Raw genomic sequence first — 20,196 nt, 5'->3', positions numbered from 1 at the left:
TAGGTATGGATGTGTTAATAAAAAAAGGAGTTTTGGTTACATGTTTAATTTGAAAAGGACTTTTAATGTACAGTTTTTATTTCCGGGTGACCGGTCCCCTTTAAAGAAAAGGTTGTAAGGTATAAACTCTTGTTGTACATATTTATGCCCATAGTCTAGGGTTACAACTCTGCAAAAACTTCTGTTTCATTTATAATTATCCATAACCCAAAGCCAAATGATCTCACTTGATTTGGCAGTTAAATTAAATATCTACAGATGAAGCCACTTTTGTTCTGGTGTTTAATACAGAATAACTAAACTCATTTAACTCACTTATCCCATTTAACACAGGAATTTAAATCACAGAATCCCATCTAATTAAGGAGTTGCCTTATGTAAACAATGGTGCTCTTTGAAAGGTTAAATGTGCTAAATGAGTTTACATGACTTAAAATAACAGTTTCTTCAGTTTATCTCGAGTCATGATGCCTTTAACTCACAAATCCAAGTGGCTTCATCTGTATGTATTAGTTAACATATACTGATTTTCTAAGTACTGGCTTTAGAATGCTGTGAATTTAGCAAGGAATTCTGATACAACAAAGCCTGGTTTGATTTTGATGTTAGCTTTGTAGAATATTAGAATAATCCATTTATGTCCTTGAATCTCTTGTGAAGAAAGACGATTAAATTTGACATGAGACCTGAAATCACTTGCTTAAAAAATGCCTTGTGACGGTCAAAAACACATTTTCAGCTTCACATGCAGATATATCACTCTCTATGAAAAGAAGAATCGTAAACAGTATATATACAGTATATACACATAGATATACATACATATATACAGGTATGGGAGCCCAGTATCTAGAAAGCTTCAAATTATAAAAAGCCCATCTTCAACAGAGTCCATTTTGAGCAAATGATTCAATTTTTTTTAAATGTGTTCCTGTTTTTCTCTAATAATAAAACTGTACCTTGCACTTGATTATTTCTATCAGGGGCGGGCCAAGCTGACCGGGCGCCCTAGGCAACCCGGTCGGCCACAAGCGAGGGGGGTGGGGCGCTATCAGAATGGTCATTGCCTCCACCACAAGCGGCGGGGTCAATGACAGAGGAAGATGATTAGGGGTAGGCAGGAGAGGCTCCAGCCTGGCGCCCCCCAATTGTTGTGCCCTAGACAGCTGCCTCTTCTGCCTACCCCTAGTTCCGGCCCTGGTTTCTATGCTGCATAAATCCTTGGTGGCAAAAAAATCCTATTGGAAGGCTTTCTTCTTCCATTCATTTTAATACATCAATTCAAATTTTTTAAATGAATTTCCCTTTTCTCTGTAATAATAAAACAGTACCTCATATATAAAATATATCAAACTAAGATATAACTAATCCTTATTGCAAGCAAAACAATCCTATGAGGTTTTTTTAATGTTTAAATTATTTTTTGGTAGACAAGGTATGGAGATCCAAATTAAAATATCACTTATCTGGAAAACCACAGGTCCTGCGCATTCTGGATAACAGGTCCCATGCCCATATATATGTGTGCGGGTGTGTGTAGACACAGAATTAATAAAAAAAAAAAAAAACACACACCACTCAAGGTTTTGTGAATAATTACTAAATTGTAAAAGAAACTGAAGTTTGGTGTTCCACTGAGAACCTGCTATAGGTTAATGGGGTTATATTATTCATTTAACCTCTCTTTTTTGGAGTCTTTTCAATGTTTTTCACTTTTTTCACCTAAAAGTGGTATTCATACATTGCAAGCTGTAGATGGGTCTAACATTACATATTAGCCAGTGTAAAGGAGATTTACTGTATGCTCTTACTGTTCATTCTGCAAAAAAAAAAATTCAGTCATGAAGGTCTTGCAAATTCCCACTACAAGTTTTAGAGGGTTACATGCATTTTGTCTGGTAATAAAGACCTTGAGTTCCTTCAGATAAGATTATAATTCTGGCGCTCTCTTACACTTTAATTTATCTGAAATTCATGATGCTTATAATGTAATGCCTGTCTATATTCTGTGATATATTCCTAGTTCTGCATGTAATGCATTAAATCTTGGCCCAGTTCACAAAATATTCATATTTGTTTGAACGTCCAAAAGTGAGGATGGAGCTTTAAAACATCACTGATGCAATTTAAATGATAGTGATGCAGCAGACATGTCTTCCATAAATTTCTAATAGTTTATTGATATAATCTTATTTGCATAAATGACTGATTTGTCACTATTTAGTTGGCTGTTTGGGTCTCTGTGTAATGGAAATGCCAGAGCCTATTTTAAATCCCAATCCAGACCTGGTATGAAATGCTACTTCCATTAAGCTTGACTAAGGGGCTGATTTACTAATCCACGAATCCGAATGAGAAAAATTCGGATTGTAAAACGAACATTTTGCGACTTTTTCGTATTTTTTGCGACTTTTTCGTAACCGTTTCGACTTGCGCGAATTGTCTCAACTTTCGTATTGAGAGCTCGAAAAAGTCGCGACAATTCGCGAAAAAGTCGCAAAATACCGATCATTACGAAAAAAACGCATTCGGACCCTTTTCGGACGTTCGTGGATTAGTAAATGTGCCCCTAAGTATATACAGTATATATACATATGCACAAAGGGTGGCACAGCGCTACGTAACCTACCTCGGGAGCCTGGTAAATGGTTCCAATACTACAAAAAAGACCAACACCACAGAGACTTCATATGAAAAAACTAATGTATACTTAAAACAGCATGAATAGCCAACGTAAAGTTTCAGTCCACACTTGGACCTTTCTCAAGGCAACCATGCCTCTAACCCACTCCGTATATTTACCCACAGCAAGCAAACCAGTAGGAAGTGACCTCAAGGTGAAATGCCAGAAAGTGGCTAAAAACAAAAACCAATTAAAAGTGCTGAAAAGTGCTATGAAGTGTCCAGTGCTAGGAAAAATCAGCATAATAAAGTGACCAAGTGCTTTTACAGGAGTCATCAATCTTAAAATTACTTACACAAAAGAAAATATATTATCATATACCGTGAGATAATAATACCTAGACCACAAATGAAATACATATAAATAATACATATGCATAAAAAAGTGCAGGTGCAAAGCACGTTTCCACAATAAAATCATACATGCCACAACATGTGCCCACCATATATTGAACTAATGTCTTGAACTCTAGTGTAGAGGCTGTATACCATTCCTTAACTTCTATTCATTTGTATGATGGAATTAACTATGACACTAGTTTACAGTGCTTACTAAACCATTGCCTGGTTTCTTAAAGTTATACTGACACTAAAAAATGACTCCTCAAAATATGAATGTACATAAAAAGTTGCCTATAGGTCATGTTGATTGATTTTCGCTGAGAGATTTGCTTTTGTAAATAATTGTAACTTGAAGTCCCTAAACCTGACTGTTTTGCCAACCTGACTGTCCCTTCTCAGCCTGTCAGTTATAGCTTCTAATGCTAACGGCCTCCTGCTGGACAAATATGGCAGCCCCCTTATAGGGGAACATGGGGGATCAGACAGGTAATATAAAAGCATTGGGCAAATACTTTTATGGCAAAAATGAAGGTCATGCAAAGACATTGTTATGATAGATGTAAAAAAAGGTTTAATTTCTCGTGTCAGTATAACATTCCCATTTAAGGCATGAAGGGGTTTATGTACCTAATCTAAGTATGTACAGTTCCACAAACCAATTTATAATCTGGATATGATGATATAGTAAAGGAAAAGCTTGTTATTGACAGTTTAGCCAAGCACCCTACACTAGTGTATGCTGAAAATAGGTTGGAATGTTAATAAATTATTTACTGGAGGTATCTCCCTATGCACCACTAGGCACAGATCCAGGTTTTATGCAAACATTTGATTATTTTTCACTTTTAACACCACTGAGTTTTTGTACCACAGGTACACTATTAAACCCATATGATAGAAGTGTTTAACACCCCCTATCTGCTGTGTATTAGAAGTGAGTGTTATAATCTAGATACAGAAAATTTGAAAATGCTAGCGTTTCTTCGTTTTCTCCTTATCCTACATAAATTCTTTCTGCATAACAATCTAGCACTGAAAGGGTTTTCTGGCAAAGATACAATTGCATCTGTGTTATGTTGCACTCCAATGCACACTCATCTGATCTCTCTCTAAGAATTACATCAGAAGAGATCTGAATCACTGACCTGTTATTTATTTACTGAGGCATTCCTAAATGCATTGAGCGATATTTTACTCTGTGTCTTCATTATACAGGGAAAGTTTTGGCAGTGCAATCCAAAGAATCAATTGTACAGACATACTTTCACTTTTAGTGAGCCTTTTTAAATGTCTTTAATATAATGTGAAAAGGTAATTCACTGTATATAAGATACCAACCTGGCATATAAAAGTAAACAGGTAAAGGCTGCAAAATTCAATGAATGTTATGTAATGTGATATTATATAACCCCTTATACAACTGTTATGTCTACTAAATATCTGGCAGAACATCTATCTATAAAGAACAGAAATTTGTATAGTTAAAATGTTAGACTTATTCTTCAATTTGGCATACAGCTGGTAACAAGTACTAAAAAAATACTAAAGTGAAGCTGAGGCATGTTAGCCTCTAGGCAGCCTGTAGCCTCCCAGGGGACAACCATTTTCCATTCCTAATGTAATGTACTTTCACTTCAGCTGCATGAAACAAAATAAGCCTCCTGGATTCCTGTGTACTGTTAATTTGATTTTTTTCATGTGAGATTCAAAAACTGTGCTTCATGGGAAAAGTGATTAGTTGAATGTTAGTTTCTAAACTTTAATGCATACGTGGCATGAAATAGTTGCATGCAGATTAGTAGTGCATAGCAGTTTCATTTGCTGTGTACCCTTTAAGGGATATATATAAGGGATCCCATACCCTTCTTTTTCTCTCTCTCTCTGTCTCTCTCTCTCACTATATATATATATATATATATATTATCCTGACGACGGTCCCTTGTGGATCGAAACGCGTGTGAGTGTAGAGCAATACATTTTTTTTGATAATTTTGAACAATTGGAGCCGTGAGTGCTTTCTACTGCAGCCGGGCCGGGATCTTCCTCAAGGCATGTGGGCAGTAATTCCATATACAGATTCCCAAAGGAAGCTACTTATAGTCTACAGAGAGGAAATGACCACATAACATATTATACAAACATAGTACAGGGTTCCATCCCCATTTCAGTGATAACACCATTTATGAAATATACAGAGTACAGAGTTTCATCCCTGTTCGCATACATAACTCATTAGCAAAGTTATAGCATCTTATTATATTATACAGCAGCACTATGCGATCTCAATTGTAACAAATCCTTAAAGTTAAACAAACAAATACAGATTATAGTCCTTATTCAATCCATTTGGATGCAGGGAATTTAATCTCTTAATCCACCATACCTCCCTCTGTTTAAGTCTCAATTCCCGGTCTCCCCCCCTCTTCTGTGGGGGAACTCCCTCCAAAACGGTGTACCTCAACTGTTCGGGGGTGTGGCCATGTTCTTTAAAATGTTTTGAAAGTGGTAAAATATTGTTCCCTACATTAATTGTGGATTTGTGTTGTGAAATCCGAGACTTCACCTTTTGAACTGTTTCTCCCACATATATCTTTTTACATGGACAGATAATGGCATAAACCACATATTGTGATAGACATGTAAAGTGTCCCCTCAATGCAAATTTTTCACCTGTCGTGGGATGTTGGAATACCCTCCCCCGCATTACATATTTACATTGTGTACAATCTAGACAAGGGTACATTCCACTCCGGGAGTATCCAAATACTCCCTTGGTTTCCATGCAGCCTCCCCTAGTAACAGAGGAGGTAACCAATTTAGAACCAATAGTCCTACCCTTTCTATAAGAAACAAGAGGGGGTAACCTAAACTCTCCTATTTGTGGATAGGCACCTCGTAGGATATGCCAATGTTTATGCAGACTCATTGCTATCTGTTTACTATGGGCACCATATTGGGTCACAAAGGTTACCCTGGGGGATCTATATATATATATATATATATATAATATTGTACAGTTTATTCATTTCCCTATGGGACACAACCAGGGGTGTATTTAGGTCCAGTGCTGCCCTTCATTGTGCCACCTACAGTATGTTGCAGCCTACGTTGCAGAAGTTTAGTAATGTCATCAGTTATAAATCAGTTATAATCAGTGCATAGTGATGTAATTTCTGTCACATGACAAGAACATTTGTATAATAATAAATAATGCACCCCCTGTTTTAAAATATGAGGATATTATAAATTATCAAGGAGTCCCTTGACCTGCATAAAAGCACTTGCCTTTTGGCCTTGTCCCTTTATATGGTGATGGAACTCATGGACTTATAATATCCTCATATTTTACAATAGGGTGTACATTATTTACTATATAAACAGTGCTTAGTGAAACTGACAGTTATTATCACCCCGTACAGTCTTGTTTAAACAAAAAATTCTTCATTTTATACTGATGTGCTTTTTTTGTGTAGTAATGAGATTGTGCCTCATACTGCATTGCAACCAAGATAGTATAATTTAATGCTTATTGCAAAACAATTTTTATTGGGTCTATTAAATGCAAAACATTTTAGTAGCCTTATATCACGGTGCTTTAATTTATGTAAAAATAAACCCTACTATCTGGAAAACCTCAAGTCCCAAATATTCTGGATTAAAGGGTCTATACTTAAATATAAGAGTGTGGTACATGTGGTATTCATTATACTGGTGTCATTGCAATTCTGTGAAACTCAGATCTCTCTGAGATATTTTCAGATTATTGCCTTGAATCATTTCCCATAAGTATTCTCCCTTCTATGAACTTAAAAGAAAAACATTTTAAACATAAAATACAGAGTTTAACACATTTTCACCATTTGTTTAAAGGCAGCTGAAAATAATGTGTGAGCCAATACACAGTGTAGCAGCTAGCATCACATATTGTCACTCACTTAATGAGACTTCAGGGGAATTGCAAGTCTAGCGGTTTCTTTCATTCCCAGCATAGCACTGAAAATACCCTTTACTTGGCAGATGGGAAAAAAAATGTGGCAAATTATACTGAACATCTTATTAACAGTCAAAAATTAACATCAATAATTGCACTGATTTCTCTTTAACCATTAACAAAGTTAAAATGTATATTTGTACAGTTCCCAGCGATATTCTTTCTTATTTTTATAGCTCTTACAAACATGAGTTTATTGAACAAAATAAGAGCGGAATCATTTAGTCATAAAAAGTATTGGAAGATCAAAGAAATTGCTGTTAAGGGTTTATTCAAACTATGCCTCAGTTTGTTGTTATATTCATAGCCATATTTATGGGAGACTGGGGTGAACCTTCCATTTATCTCGGTCATTAACTACATACCATGAAAATATTCATAATCTACGGGTATGGTTAAGCCCCCTTTCCATGTGTGGTGGCTTCATTTGCCCAAGGATAGACAATTAGCAGCAAGAATGCAAGTACTTCTATCATTAGCAGGTAAATTACTGATCCTATAAGAATCAAGCACTGTTTCAAAATGCATAAAAACATCCAGTACGGCAAAGTAACGAAGTATATGAAAATAATATAAATGGCAGTGATGGGGTTGTGGTGGGGGTAATATGCTATGTCAGTTGTGGTCTTTTAAGCAAGAACCAGTATATATGTAAATGGGCAGTCGTGCTTCTTCTTGCAAAGAGACTAATATTGCATAATTGGCCCTACAAAGATGCATGAATTTTTTTTCAGTAATGAACTTAAGTCAGACAAGGCACTTCATCCTTGTAGGCCCACATACTATATTCACTAAAGGTATTTTTTTATTTTTTGCCCATACTTGGTGACCACCAACTTCAATAACCCTTGGATTTCATCAAAACATATGAGTAGTTTCTTATGATAAAATATAGTCAGAATTTACTTCGCTCTGTCTTAATTCTTTATTAATCAAATCTTCTATCCCCCTCAATTGAAAGCCCAACGTGTCAGCTTCCTGCCTAGCTGAGCCTGATAAAGCTAGATTGGATCTATGTGATTCAGGCAGATCCAAGTTAGACTGATCTAAATCTGATCACTGTCAAGTCTGAATTTGATCATTAACAGTTAAAAGTCTACATTGTGCATGTGGCATAAAGAAATCGCCAGGAAGTATTTAACTGCACATTGGATTGTCACTGTGCGTTAACTGTCACCAGGGGCAAACAACATTTCAACATAAGGGAATGTTGTATTGTTTTCTATTTTCGTGTAATACAGACACATTCTCTTGGTGACTGTAACACTTACATTTTGATCTAACTGAAGGCAGGTGACAAAAAGAATGTTTGTAATTAAAATGATGTATATGACAGGACAAAAGACACTTTCAGTTCAACAACAGCTTAGACATTTACATTTAAACTTCAACTCTATCAGATGTTGATGATTTCGCTATATGAACATGATACAAAACAGGCAAATGCGTAATGAAAAGGAGAAAAGAGTTGAGCAGAAATGAAAGCAAGTTTAACAGGACTCAGGGCTTTGTAAGAAAGACTTGGCTGCCACCTAGCGGGGTTTGGAAAAAATTGGATTTCGCTACAGCAAGTCATCTCTCATAAAAGATGTACCATTGAGCTTGAATATGAACAATGACAGTTAAATATTTACAACAGTTGGCAGGAGCCAAGAATAAAGTTGTGCATAGATTTGCTTCTGATTTGTAGGATCCAGTTTTCAGGTTACAAGAATAAGAATTAACTCCTTAGTTAACATGTACAATACTCCAGTATTCCATAACAAACAATCAGCAGTTTGCTTTTGCTGCTTTGCGATAGTTACATTGTGAGAGCAAACATCTGAATGAGCCCTGAAGTGCAACATATATCAGAATGACAAGTGATTAACGCCTACTTTACCCGCTGGTGCCCTGTCGGAGAAAACAGCACCAGCCGGGTAGCTGCCGGCGCTTCTCCTCCGGCTCGCTGCGCGCGCATGGCAGAGCAGTGAAAGCCGAACTTAAACATTAAGTCGCTTTTCGCTCTACTGTGCATGCCGCCACGCAGTTAGAATGGAAAGCGGAGAGGAAGCTGCGCTCAGTGCCCGGCTGTGCTATTTTCCCTACAGGGCAGCCCGGGTCAAGGTAAGCGGTTAAAGTCACTTGGGGGTGCTTAACATTTTGGCACCCCCAAGTGACTTTGCCTTTCCTTCCCCTTTAACTGTTCAAAGCAGCTAAATGTATTCTGACGAATAGTTATGTGTATCAGCTTTGTTAAATGGGTCAAAAATGGTTCAAGGCAAACAGGATATTACTGAAATAAAGAGAGTCAAAAGAATGGCAACTAAGCTTGTAAAGGGTATTGAAAGTCTCAAATACGAGGACAGACTGGCCAAGCTGGGGTTGTTTATATTTAAGGGGGGACATGGTAACTATGTAAGTGCACCATTAGATTCTGTAAATCCTTCCAACAGAAGCACAGACATACATTCACATTAGAAGAAAGGAGGTTCCATCTTAATATTCTAAAAAGGGCTTTGAAGTGTTTCGAGAGCTGTGAAGTTGTGGGGAATCAGTTCTACTGGCAGATACATTAGAAGGGGTAGGAATGCTCTTAGTACAAAGTTGATCCAGGGACTGATCCAATTGTGGGGTCAAACTGAAGGGTCTTCAGAACTCAGAACTTTAGGGTTTTTTCTCTGGATCACTTAGGTTTCAGGTTTCACACAATAAGACTGAACTTGTTGGGTAAGTCTTTTTTTCAAGTCAAATAGGAAAATACTGTATTGCCATTTGAACCATAGTACATTGGAATTCTTGCACACCACCGGGTACTAAGACACATTTTAGATTTCTTACAGTGGAGTTCAACAATTAATTGCAGTGAGTAAAAATATGTGTTAGAATATATAAGCAGTGCAGTGAGTTCACAAGGTAAAATGAATCTTAGTGATTGTTCAACACTATGCAACTATAAAAAGTCAATAACATTTTCTGGTGGCTACTTCTATAACTTTGCAGTATCTGCAGTTGTAATGACCTTCTACATAAGCCAAAAGGAGGGACAAAACATGATGAAAGGCAAACAACAATAAAGCAACTATTAGTGCCGGGGCTCAGGTGCAGGCTGAGCAGGCGGGCCCCCACATCCCCTCCAGATGCAGTTTTCACCTCGGATTTGGGTCAGTGCAAGCATCCGGGGGGGATGTGGGACTTGGTGCAATTGCACACTCTGCACCCCTGCCAGTTCTGCCATTTACCCACTAACTTCTAGTTATTCAACTATATGATATCAATTAAGAGGATAGCGATAAGCAGAGTTATTCAAATGTCAGGATTCACCTAAGGTGCACATCCTTAAAGCTACCCATGTGGACCAGCCATTCGTACAGTGAGATTCATGAGCATTACCACTACCAGAAACATGAAGCCCAGAGTTATGACGATGGGAAATGAGTTTTGGAGCTGAGAATGGATAGCCTTGGGAACCTTTCCTTTGCACCACAGAGCTCTGCATTCTGTGCCTTGGACTGCACCAGTAATTTGCAAAAGGAGCAGGGAACAACTTGCACTGAGTTATGGGTATTGTGGCATATGGCAATAAGCCCTTAAAAGAAAACTAAACCCCAAACAATGTAGGTCTCTATAAAAATATATTGCATAAACCAGCTTATATGTAAAACCCTGCTTCATCCAAATAAACAATTTTCATAAAAATATACTTTTGTAGTAGTATGTGCTATTGGATACTCCTAAATAGAAAACTGACATTTTAAGAATGAAGGGCCGGCTCCTGGGATCCTAGGATTCACAGTGCACACAAACAAGCAAAGGCACACATACATGCCTTTAAGAGGGGCCTGGATGAGTTCTTGAACAATCAGAATATCCAAGGCTATTGTGATACTAATATCTACAGTTAGTACTAGTGGTTGTATTTATAGTTTATGTATGTGAGTGTATAGATTGGTAGGTGTGGGTTGTGTGTGCTGGCTTTACTTGGATGGGTTGAACTTGATGGACTCTGGTCTTTTTTCAACCCTATGTAACTATGTACTGTAACTAACTATGTAACATGCTAGGCAATGAATGGGCAGAGTTCTGTCTTTTGCTTTCACACTTCTTCTGATACTGATTTATATTTCTGAGGCTAAATGCATACATGAATGTTTCATAAATATTAGGAAACATTTATGAATGTACATGGAAACCATTACATACTGAAAAGGGAAACAGCATAAGGATCGGGTTTGTGTAAAGTAACCCAGTTTAGTGTTGAAAATGTTATCTTTTATCTGGCCTGTTGCTTGCAGAATTTGTTTTTAAAATGGTATTGTGCAGACCTCTAGTGGAGACTGGTGTGAAACTGCAAGTGTAGCCAGGTTTTCTATCAGTAAAATCAATGCAGAGTCTATCAGTCCTGTCACACGTCTGATGCCAGTTTCAGCAAACAATTTGTCAATGATGTGACAGTTATAGTAAAACGGAGCCTTAACCACTGTCACATTCTTGTAGAGTATCCAGCAATTCCCTTTAAGATGGGATGCTTATGAAACATTTCTTATCACTTTACAGACTTCTGTGCTCTTCTCTATTCTTTTAAAGAATATATGGGTAACTCTTCTGATATATTTCACTGTTCTAGTGAGGAAAATAGATGTTCCGAGGGGCTATAATAATTATTTCATTGCAATGCTCCATCAAAACTGGGCACTCATGTGTGTGCCCTCAAGTTATGACACTAGAGCTAAATTATTCCTAATGCTAACTTATTGGTAGAGATCAACTAAACAATTCAGTAAGTTTCAAAATTCTATGGATTTTTTTATTTCTAGCTGGCAGAAAAATGTAGAAATCTAAGTCAGCAATGTTCCATAAAACCTTTCAAAATGAAAGAATGTTAAAACCAGTTAAAAACCAGGCGTCTCATCTCTTGGTCCAATATTTGAGTATGTTGCTCATATTCTTATATATTTTACTGTGTGCTATTTGCTATTATATGCTTATGACAAAGAAAAAGCTTGGTCAAAAATGGTTAATTGTTCTTGGGTAAAACACGGGGGATGAGCAAACAACAGTTGGGGTTGATAACCTACAGTATGCTATGTCCTACAATGACCATACGTATGGTCATATATAATATCTAATTCTGTCATTGGTTCTTTGGAATGTAGGTGACAGGGACCCTAAATGTAGGTATATACAACTCCTGGCCTCTAGATAGGAAGTAAAAGTCCTATGGTTCTCAGCCAAAAAGACATCAGGCTCACTACTGTCAGATGGGCATAACTGTTTAAGGTTACTTATTAGCAGAACCTATGACAAAGGAGACAATTTTCAAAAGCTGTTGGATACCATTTGTACTTATTCTTGATATTTAATTGTGGTTGAACAACAATTTTTAATTTCTAATTTTTTAAAGAAACATAGGGTTATGTCACCTGCAAATCAACCTGTGGGTCCACCATGATTCAAAGGGGTTAATGTAACCAAGTTTGCCCAGGGGCATTAACCCATAGCAACAAATTACTAAATTTACTGGTCACCTGTTTAAAACATCGTATTGGTCCCCATGGGTTGCTGCTCCTGGACAAACTTAGTACCTTTTATTATATATGGGGGGTAGACTCAAATGATGTACAGCCTAGTCTGCGTCCAGCCTTATCCAAATAAATTGGCAAATCAAATTACAGCGATTCTGTTCATTATTGTTCCTGCATTTAGCAGTTAAAGGTTTTTAAAGTTGCAGTTCAACAAACAACTGGAGGGCAGTGGACCAGCTACTGTACATTAATGTTTTGGATGAAAATGGTCAGTGGAATAAACCATGTGTGCGGCTAGGTAATTAAAGAGAGATTAGGAAGTTTGATACAGGAGAATATTAACAGCAAGCTGAAGTTAAGCCACTTCCACTGGATAATGAGAAAATAATACACAACAGATGGATGTTATTTTATTAGCAATTACATTGGATGTAAATGAAAGATTCAGTCCCTAATTCAATTTTGAGATGTTAGTAAAAAAAAAAACACTGAAACATCTAGTAAACAAGCTCTTTGTATATTTAATTTTATATACCATTTGAAATGTTTTTATACACATTTTATATGTATATGGAAAATAAAAGGGATATTGCATGACTGATTCTTTTTGTCTGTTGTGTTTCTGTTTCTTTATGACCATATCTCCCCATAGGCTTTTCTTCTGAGAGAATGTGAAATTCATAAAATCAATACATAGTATTTTCAGGAGACACAGAGATTTATTTTAACTCATTTTAAATGTATCTGGGAACAAGGCAGAGATTGTGATTAAAGATCAGTTGGTAAAACTGTTTTAACCACTTCTTTAATACATGTTTACTAGTTTAGTATTTTTTGACTTTCCCTATTTTATATTTGTGTATTCAAATTGTTTTCCATACCTCAATGTGTGAACCTGTGACCCTGTGTCTATGGCTGTTTAATATGAATGCAACATTCTCTAAGAAGATGCAGTAAGGCAGCTGGATAATTGCCCTTGGGAATATAAACACCAAAGTAAAAATAGGTAAGCACTATATGGAGGCCTTTAATTCAAAGTCTATAGATTTTCTATGTGCATTCCTATATCCATCATCATCCATCGTATTAGCTAAAATTGTTGGGTGGCAAGATGATTATATAATACGTTGGGTGATGTTGCTATAGACATCCACTCAGCCCTGCCATTATGTATGAAAGAAAAGATTAATTGCATTTTTAATGCCATTTGTGAATTTCAGTTGCTGTTTATATTGTATATTTACCAATTTAAGAGGCCCATTTATCAACATTTTCATTTTCGTGGTTTTAGAGGTTTTTGAAACCATGAATAAACTAATTTCCACTAAAACCTTGTCTATTCATTTATTGAAAGATCAGAATTGAAAAAGCACGAAAAAGTTAAAATGTGAAACAAAAAGTTGGTGGGTTTTACCATTTTCAATGAATCTTCATGTACAAATGAAAAAAAAAAAAACCCTGAAAACTCCCAAAACCACAAATTAAATAAAGATTGTCACAATTTGCCTAGGACAAGTCTTTCTATATGGCCTTGACAACTTTTAGATGGTAAAGTTTTAGCCCAAATAAACACCAATTGTGAGTTTAGGGAAAGATTCAAAAACTGGTCCATGACCACAATCCAGAGAAGTCTAATGTATTTTCTTACTGAGATCCAAGTAACTCATTCTTGTTCTATCATTTACCAGCAGAAGGAAATGCACACCTAGTTATTCCTCATGATAACAAAAAATATTCCCTATAGTCAAAATGTTTACTGGACTTTCCATTGTATCACCATTGTATAATCTATTTAGTTAATGCATTTCTATACACACTAAAGTAATGCATTCCAAGGCACTTTCTCTTTCAGAAAATGTGTTTCATTTTTGTTATTGAATATAAATGACACCAGGCAATGTCATACACTGATTGTAGCGACAGTAATGAACCTCTTCCTATGGTGAGGATGACCCCACTGACCAGAGATGCTCTCCTTGAAAAGAACAGAACCCACGAGAGGCCTGTTTCTGACCTTAAACATACTTGCAAACTAAAATCAGATTCCCTCTTGCCTAACCATCTTCCAGTAGACAAACCTAATTTGAACAGTTTTTTTTTAGAATTCCATTCTTTCACTACTTTATTACCTTGGTTGAATAAACTTCAATTAACTTAAAATACTAATTTTAGAAAATATCAGTGCAGTCTATATGATAAAAAAGGTATTACCAATGTTTTGTACAATGAAAAAAAATCTTCTATCTAGCCTTGAATCATTGCCTTTCTACATGTATGATATTCTGCTACAAATGTTCTTTAACATAGAGCATGTTAAATCCCCTTTCATCACTATAATGCTAAAATAATCCTTTAAGTATTTCTGAATTAAATGCTTTTTTTTCAGGATTAACATATATAACCAGACATTTATGCACTGCTATATGCCTCACAACAGTCACTGAAACATCTGAAAGTTGTTAGCAACAAAGTCAGTAACAAAAATCAGTAATGTCCTGTAATTGAAAGGCTATTGAACATAAAATATTTTTTTTTATTGTGCAAGCACATCTGATTGATTTCATCTGGAGTATAAGGAGAAATGGTATGCAGACAAAGTATACATAGATAGTATACATAATATGGGATTACATGATTATATACTGTAGTTGTAAATAATCTTCCCCAGCTTTGTGCTAAATCTTTTATTTTGCAGCAGTGAAGTCATTTTTTTGTAGCTAAGATTGGCACCTTTTATGCCGACAATACCAACCTTTGGTTTGGGGGTTGGGCAATGATGTAACAGGGTGGGGAAATGGGCTCCTGGTCTTGGGAATGGGCTGAAAAAAATGGGCTGGGCAAAGGCAGACCTCTGCTTTGAAGGAGGGGATGGGCAATGGAGAGGGTCAGCGAAGGGAGGGATTTATAGGTTTATTAGGTTATTTGAGGGTAGCAACCCTAGTAGTAGCATGGGACAATGAAGTCACAGTCTCTAATTAACCTTCGCTGGTTCTATAGATGGATTTCTAGTTAGTGGGTCAAAGCTAGTGAAGTAGTCACCAAAAAACTTATAGCATGATAGTCATCACCTGGAGAAGAAATAAAGCTAATATGTTTATGGCAAAACCAAAAACTGTCTCTTCAGAAAGCCAACATATTAGGACTAAAAGCACTAAAATTTCTGCAACGCTTGCTTTACTTTAAGGCATATCAATGAGGCCCAATGGGACTCCTTTATTCCCATATACTGTATGATAACATCTGCTACCATTTTTCTAATGTTCTGCTCAAACAATGCATTCATTATAAATAACTATATGATTTTAAATAAAAAATATTACAACTGTGATGTCTACAGCTACTTTGGGTGAGGCTTTTAAGTAGATGTTAAGTACTATTGAATCAGAGTAAAATAGAAGTCTAAGAAAGAAAATAAAGATTAACCAAAATAGATTAAAGTATCCGTAAACCTTAAAAATGAATGTAAAATTGCTTTGGGTGGTCTTCTAAACGCTTCAGCAATTTACATTTTTTTTCCTGTTTCTTAGCTTTTTATGAAATGCTAATATATTGAATTTTGTATCTACAGTGCCACGTGTTGGTTAGCTCTTCCAACTGTACAGTCAAGAAAAATAATGTATGTTCAGAAGGAAAACATACAGCTATTCTGATGCTGCTCTGCACAGAAATGGCATCAGAAACCTAAGGTGGCCTTGTCATGTCTTTTCTGAGCAGAGCAACCACAGAACAGTTCTCTGTTTGCCTTCTAAACATATTCTTCTTCACTGTACAGTCAGAAGAACTGACCAGCAGGTGGTGCTGTTGTTACTAGTCATTATATTATTTGATATAATATACAGGTATATATTACATTATATAATGTTGTTACAATTTATTATATTAGCAGTTTAATAACTTGAAAGCATAAAAAAAAAAAAAATCTGTGAATTGCAAAAGTGCAAGAAGAGCATCCTGAGCAATTTTACAATTATTTTCATAAGATTTGCAGATCCTTTAAGCAGAAACCTTTTATATTTTAGATCTGTTCACCAGTCTACATTATTCAGCTCTATATCTTTATTTCTTCATATTTATATCCATAAGCATTAAACATTAAACGAAGTGAAAATTGTATTTGGAAAATTGCTGAATTGTATGCGGAACCACAGGGAGAGGACTGCATCCATGACCCAAAAAGGTTCTTGCTAACAGCATTTCATTGGCACCCCAAATGATATCAGTCAAATATCAGTCAGAAAGTCATTTTGACCCCGTCTACTGTACAGCATTGCATGCATAGGTAGCACTATATAAACGCTTACATTCATGGGGATAATAAAATGCAAAACTGACCAAACTTTTAGCCTTATATAAACATGAACATAACAAGATAAATAAAGCTACCTCTGCCTGTGGTAGTTTTGAGAATTCAACCATTTGGCTTATAAACTGGAGAACATAGCGGGGCTGATGTTTTGATTTCTAGCATTGCTTTTTTTGCAATTTGCATTGAAAAATATAAAGAAAATCAGAAAAAATAAAAATAAAACCCTCTGAGATGCAGGTTTTAGAAAAGGAAAAAATTGTGATTCAGAAATAAGCCTTGCAACAGTGGGCAAATACAGGATTGCAGCTAAAAATTGCATTTACGTGACTTTATCTACAAAAATCAATGAATAAACTCCTGATAGTATGACTATGAACAGAAAACGGTTAACTGGGGTAACAGTCCTTGGCTGAGAATGTTTCCATACAATGTTTCAGTTGTATCTCAGTTTGCCTTTGTACCATGATTTTTTTTAAAACCAACCTCAGTTCTGATGCATTCAATATTTTATATTCAGATAACAAATAAATGGTGTATCAAGATGCTTCACAGCTCTTTGACACATCACTTAATGTCGGTCTATTCAATTAAAAGTACAATTTAGGCACAATCATTTGCTTAATAACAGAGAAAAGTTGTTTACATGGTTCAGTAGTTAGTTCTATTACAATGTCTGCATTCTGTATAATGTATATACCATTGTTTGCAAGGAATTTCTTACCTCATAGTATAAAGCAACGTGCCATCATCCTCAAGGCGTAGCAGTTTGTTTGGCGTAGTTATATTGTGAGCTATTGATTTTTTGCCATTATGAAAGAACGTATCAGGGGTCCAGATTTTGCTAGCCAACAAATTATTAAGGGGAAGACGAGGCATGGGCCCTTGAAAACAAAGTCTCTCATCTTTCCAACTTTGACGGAAAAACACATCAATGGTATATTCCTGACAACAAAAATATTAATGCATAGATTAGAAGATACGCAGATCATTTGTTTTATCAATTTAATAAAAAAAATTAAACGTAAGTAAAGGACATTGATTTACATTAAATAGTCATTTCACTTACCATCTCTGTGTCTGATACTGGTCCAAAGCTTGTGACATAAATGTCAGTTTTGACTTGAGTAATTCTCTCTAAAATACAGAAATAGTATAAAATGAATATGGAATACATGGGCTTATAGCTTTGTTGCTGGCAAGGACTGTAATTTTGCCACATTGTAAAAATGTGTAGCACTGTTTACACAAGTAGTGTCATATAAAAAAAAGTTACATAGAGACATAAATGAAACCCCCTTCTGTTCATCTTGCTGTAAGATAGAATTATGTTCTTTAGAGTCAGATTGATGATCCTATCTACACCAGGGGCAGAACTTTACTGCACTAGGCCCTAGCTATGGGGAATGACAGAATGAATTAAACTGATGGTACAGTTGAGTAACTACCCCACTATAGCTAACAGGCAAGACATTTTGACAAGGAATGTAACTGAGTTAATTAAAATGAAAGCTGCAGTTCATGGGAGCAGAGGAGTCATGTCATACCATATGGGATTGAACTCTTGCCCACTATGAGAAACAAAGAATTCTGTAAAGAGCAAAACCAATGTTATGCACCGCATGGGGCATGCATTCAGTAATACTATGCTGGGCTTTAAATCTAAGTTGAACATAAGATGAAATTGTAGACAGATAGTTGGGATCTTTTTTCCAAAGAAAAGATCAATTATTTGAAGCAGCATAGGTGATCAAAGTGAGGACAGTGAGGTTGTGGAATGCCCTTCCTTGGGATGTTGTGATGGCAGATTCTGTTAATGGCATTAAGAGTGGCTTGGATAATTTTCTCTATTCATTCAAATGGTGGACTTTCACCCATTGATAAATATCTCTAAAAATCACAAAGGAATGAATAGCTGTGGAATTTTACTCTGGCAAGCTCCAATTTCACACTTTAAAAAATCTGCCCCTATAAGTATGTCTATACATTTGCACTGGGGTTTGTTTGGAGGTGTAGAACTTGATAGACTTTGGTCTTTTTTCAAAGACTAGGGGGCTGATTTACTTACCCACGAACGGGTCGAATGGAGTCCGATTGCGTTTTTTTCGTAATGATCGGTACTTTGCGATTTTTTCGTATGTTTTGCGATTTTTTCGGATTCTTTACAAATTTTTCGGATCCAATACGATTTTTGCGTAAAAACGCGAGTTTTCCTATCCATTACGAAAGTTGCGTAAAAAGTTGCGCATTTTGCGTAGCGTTAAAACTTACGCGAAAAGTTGCGCATTTTTCGCGTAAGTTTTAACGCTACGAAAAATTCGCAACTTTTTACGCAACTTTCGTAATGGATACGAAAAACTCGCGTTTTTACGCAAAAATCGTATTGGATCCGAAAAATTCGTACAGAATCCGAAAAAATCGCAAAACATACAAAAAAGTCGCAAAATGTTCGTTTTCAAGTCGGAACTTTTCCAATTCGGGTCGGATTCGTGGGTTAGTAAATCAGCCCCTATGTATTTATGTTTAATGTGAATGTGGCTGTGCATATAATTGTTCCACTGGACTTGTTCGTAATCATGTATATTATGCACTCAGCCTAGCTATTTCCTGGAAATCTGTGGTTGTGGAGCTTGGGTAGAATACAGGAATCCTGCTAGATCCAAGTTTTGTTAGATAAGATAAACTGAGCTACTGTACATTATGTCCATACAGTATAGTGTATATGTAACCATATAGTGATCCTAAGGTGTTGTGCATGGCAAAAGTACAGAAGCAATTTAACTCCCTTAAACTAAGGATTCAGAAGAGTAGATTAACATTTTGGGTTGAAAAATGTGCGGCATCAAAAGATCATTACAATATAAATCAGTGATACAGTTGTTTGTGAGCAAGATGTTAGTAGCTGGCCTTCTTTGATGTTCAAATACCACTGTCTCACAGTATGTATGTCCTCATCATCTAACTGTCTGCCTCCTGGATGGTAGATGCAAAGGCAGCAGTGAATATCCAATCAGACACTGCTTCAGGCTTCTAATGTACACAGAGACAGCAATTAGCCAATTATAGTTGTTTTCAGGAACCTGCAGGGAATTTTCACAGCTTGCTTTTGACTTTGGATCTCATTCCCCATTTGACTAAGAAAGTGAAAAAGGTTGGGGCGTGATATATACCAACATTTTATGGTTATAGCCAAGGATATCAAAAAACCCAGATTCCTTTACTCAAATATAAATATAGCTTTCTTGAAGTAGTAATTATAATAGTTTTGCCTAATGAGTACCAGGTAAGTTGGCTGATGGAAAATCTTCAGTCAGGACAAGCAGTATGATAGCTTCCAAGACAACTCTCTTATTTCATTTTCTGCTAAATATAAT

The 20,196-nt window shown here is 36.2% G+C and overlaps 1 protein-coding gene across 2 annotated transcripts in view; it reads right to left on the bottom strand.

Annotated features, from left to right (window-relative positions):
* gabra5 (gamma-aminobutyric acid (GABA) A receptor, alpha 5) overlaps positions 1-20,196 on the bottom strand; it is an 88,696-nt gene that overhangs the window by 52,486 nt on the left and 16,014 nt on the right. For both annotated transcript variants that reach the window (XM_004911809.4, XM_004911810.4), the window contains 2 exons: positions 17,892-17,959; positions 17,547-17,767 (listed from right to left, as the gene is read on the bottom strand). In XM_004911809.4, coding sequence (XP_004911866.1) covers positions 17,547-17,767; positions 17,892-17,959 — 289 coding nt within the window. The remainder of the gene's footprint in view (positions 1-17,546; positions 17,768-17,891; positions 17,960-20,196) is intronic.

The sequence above is a fragment of the Xenopus tropicalis genome, chromosome 2 (assembly GCF_000004195.4).
Source record: "Xenopus tropicalis strain Nigerian chromosome 2, UCB_Xtro_10.0, whole genome shotgun sequence".
In the NCBI taxonomy this organism is placed as follows: Eukaryota; Metazoa; Chordata; class Amphibia; order Anura; family Pipidae; genus Xenopus; species Xenopus tropicalis.
The sequence above is the reverse complement of the archived record's forward strand: the minus strand, read 5'-3'. Positions and strand labels throughout refer to the sequence as shown.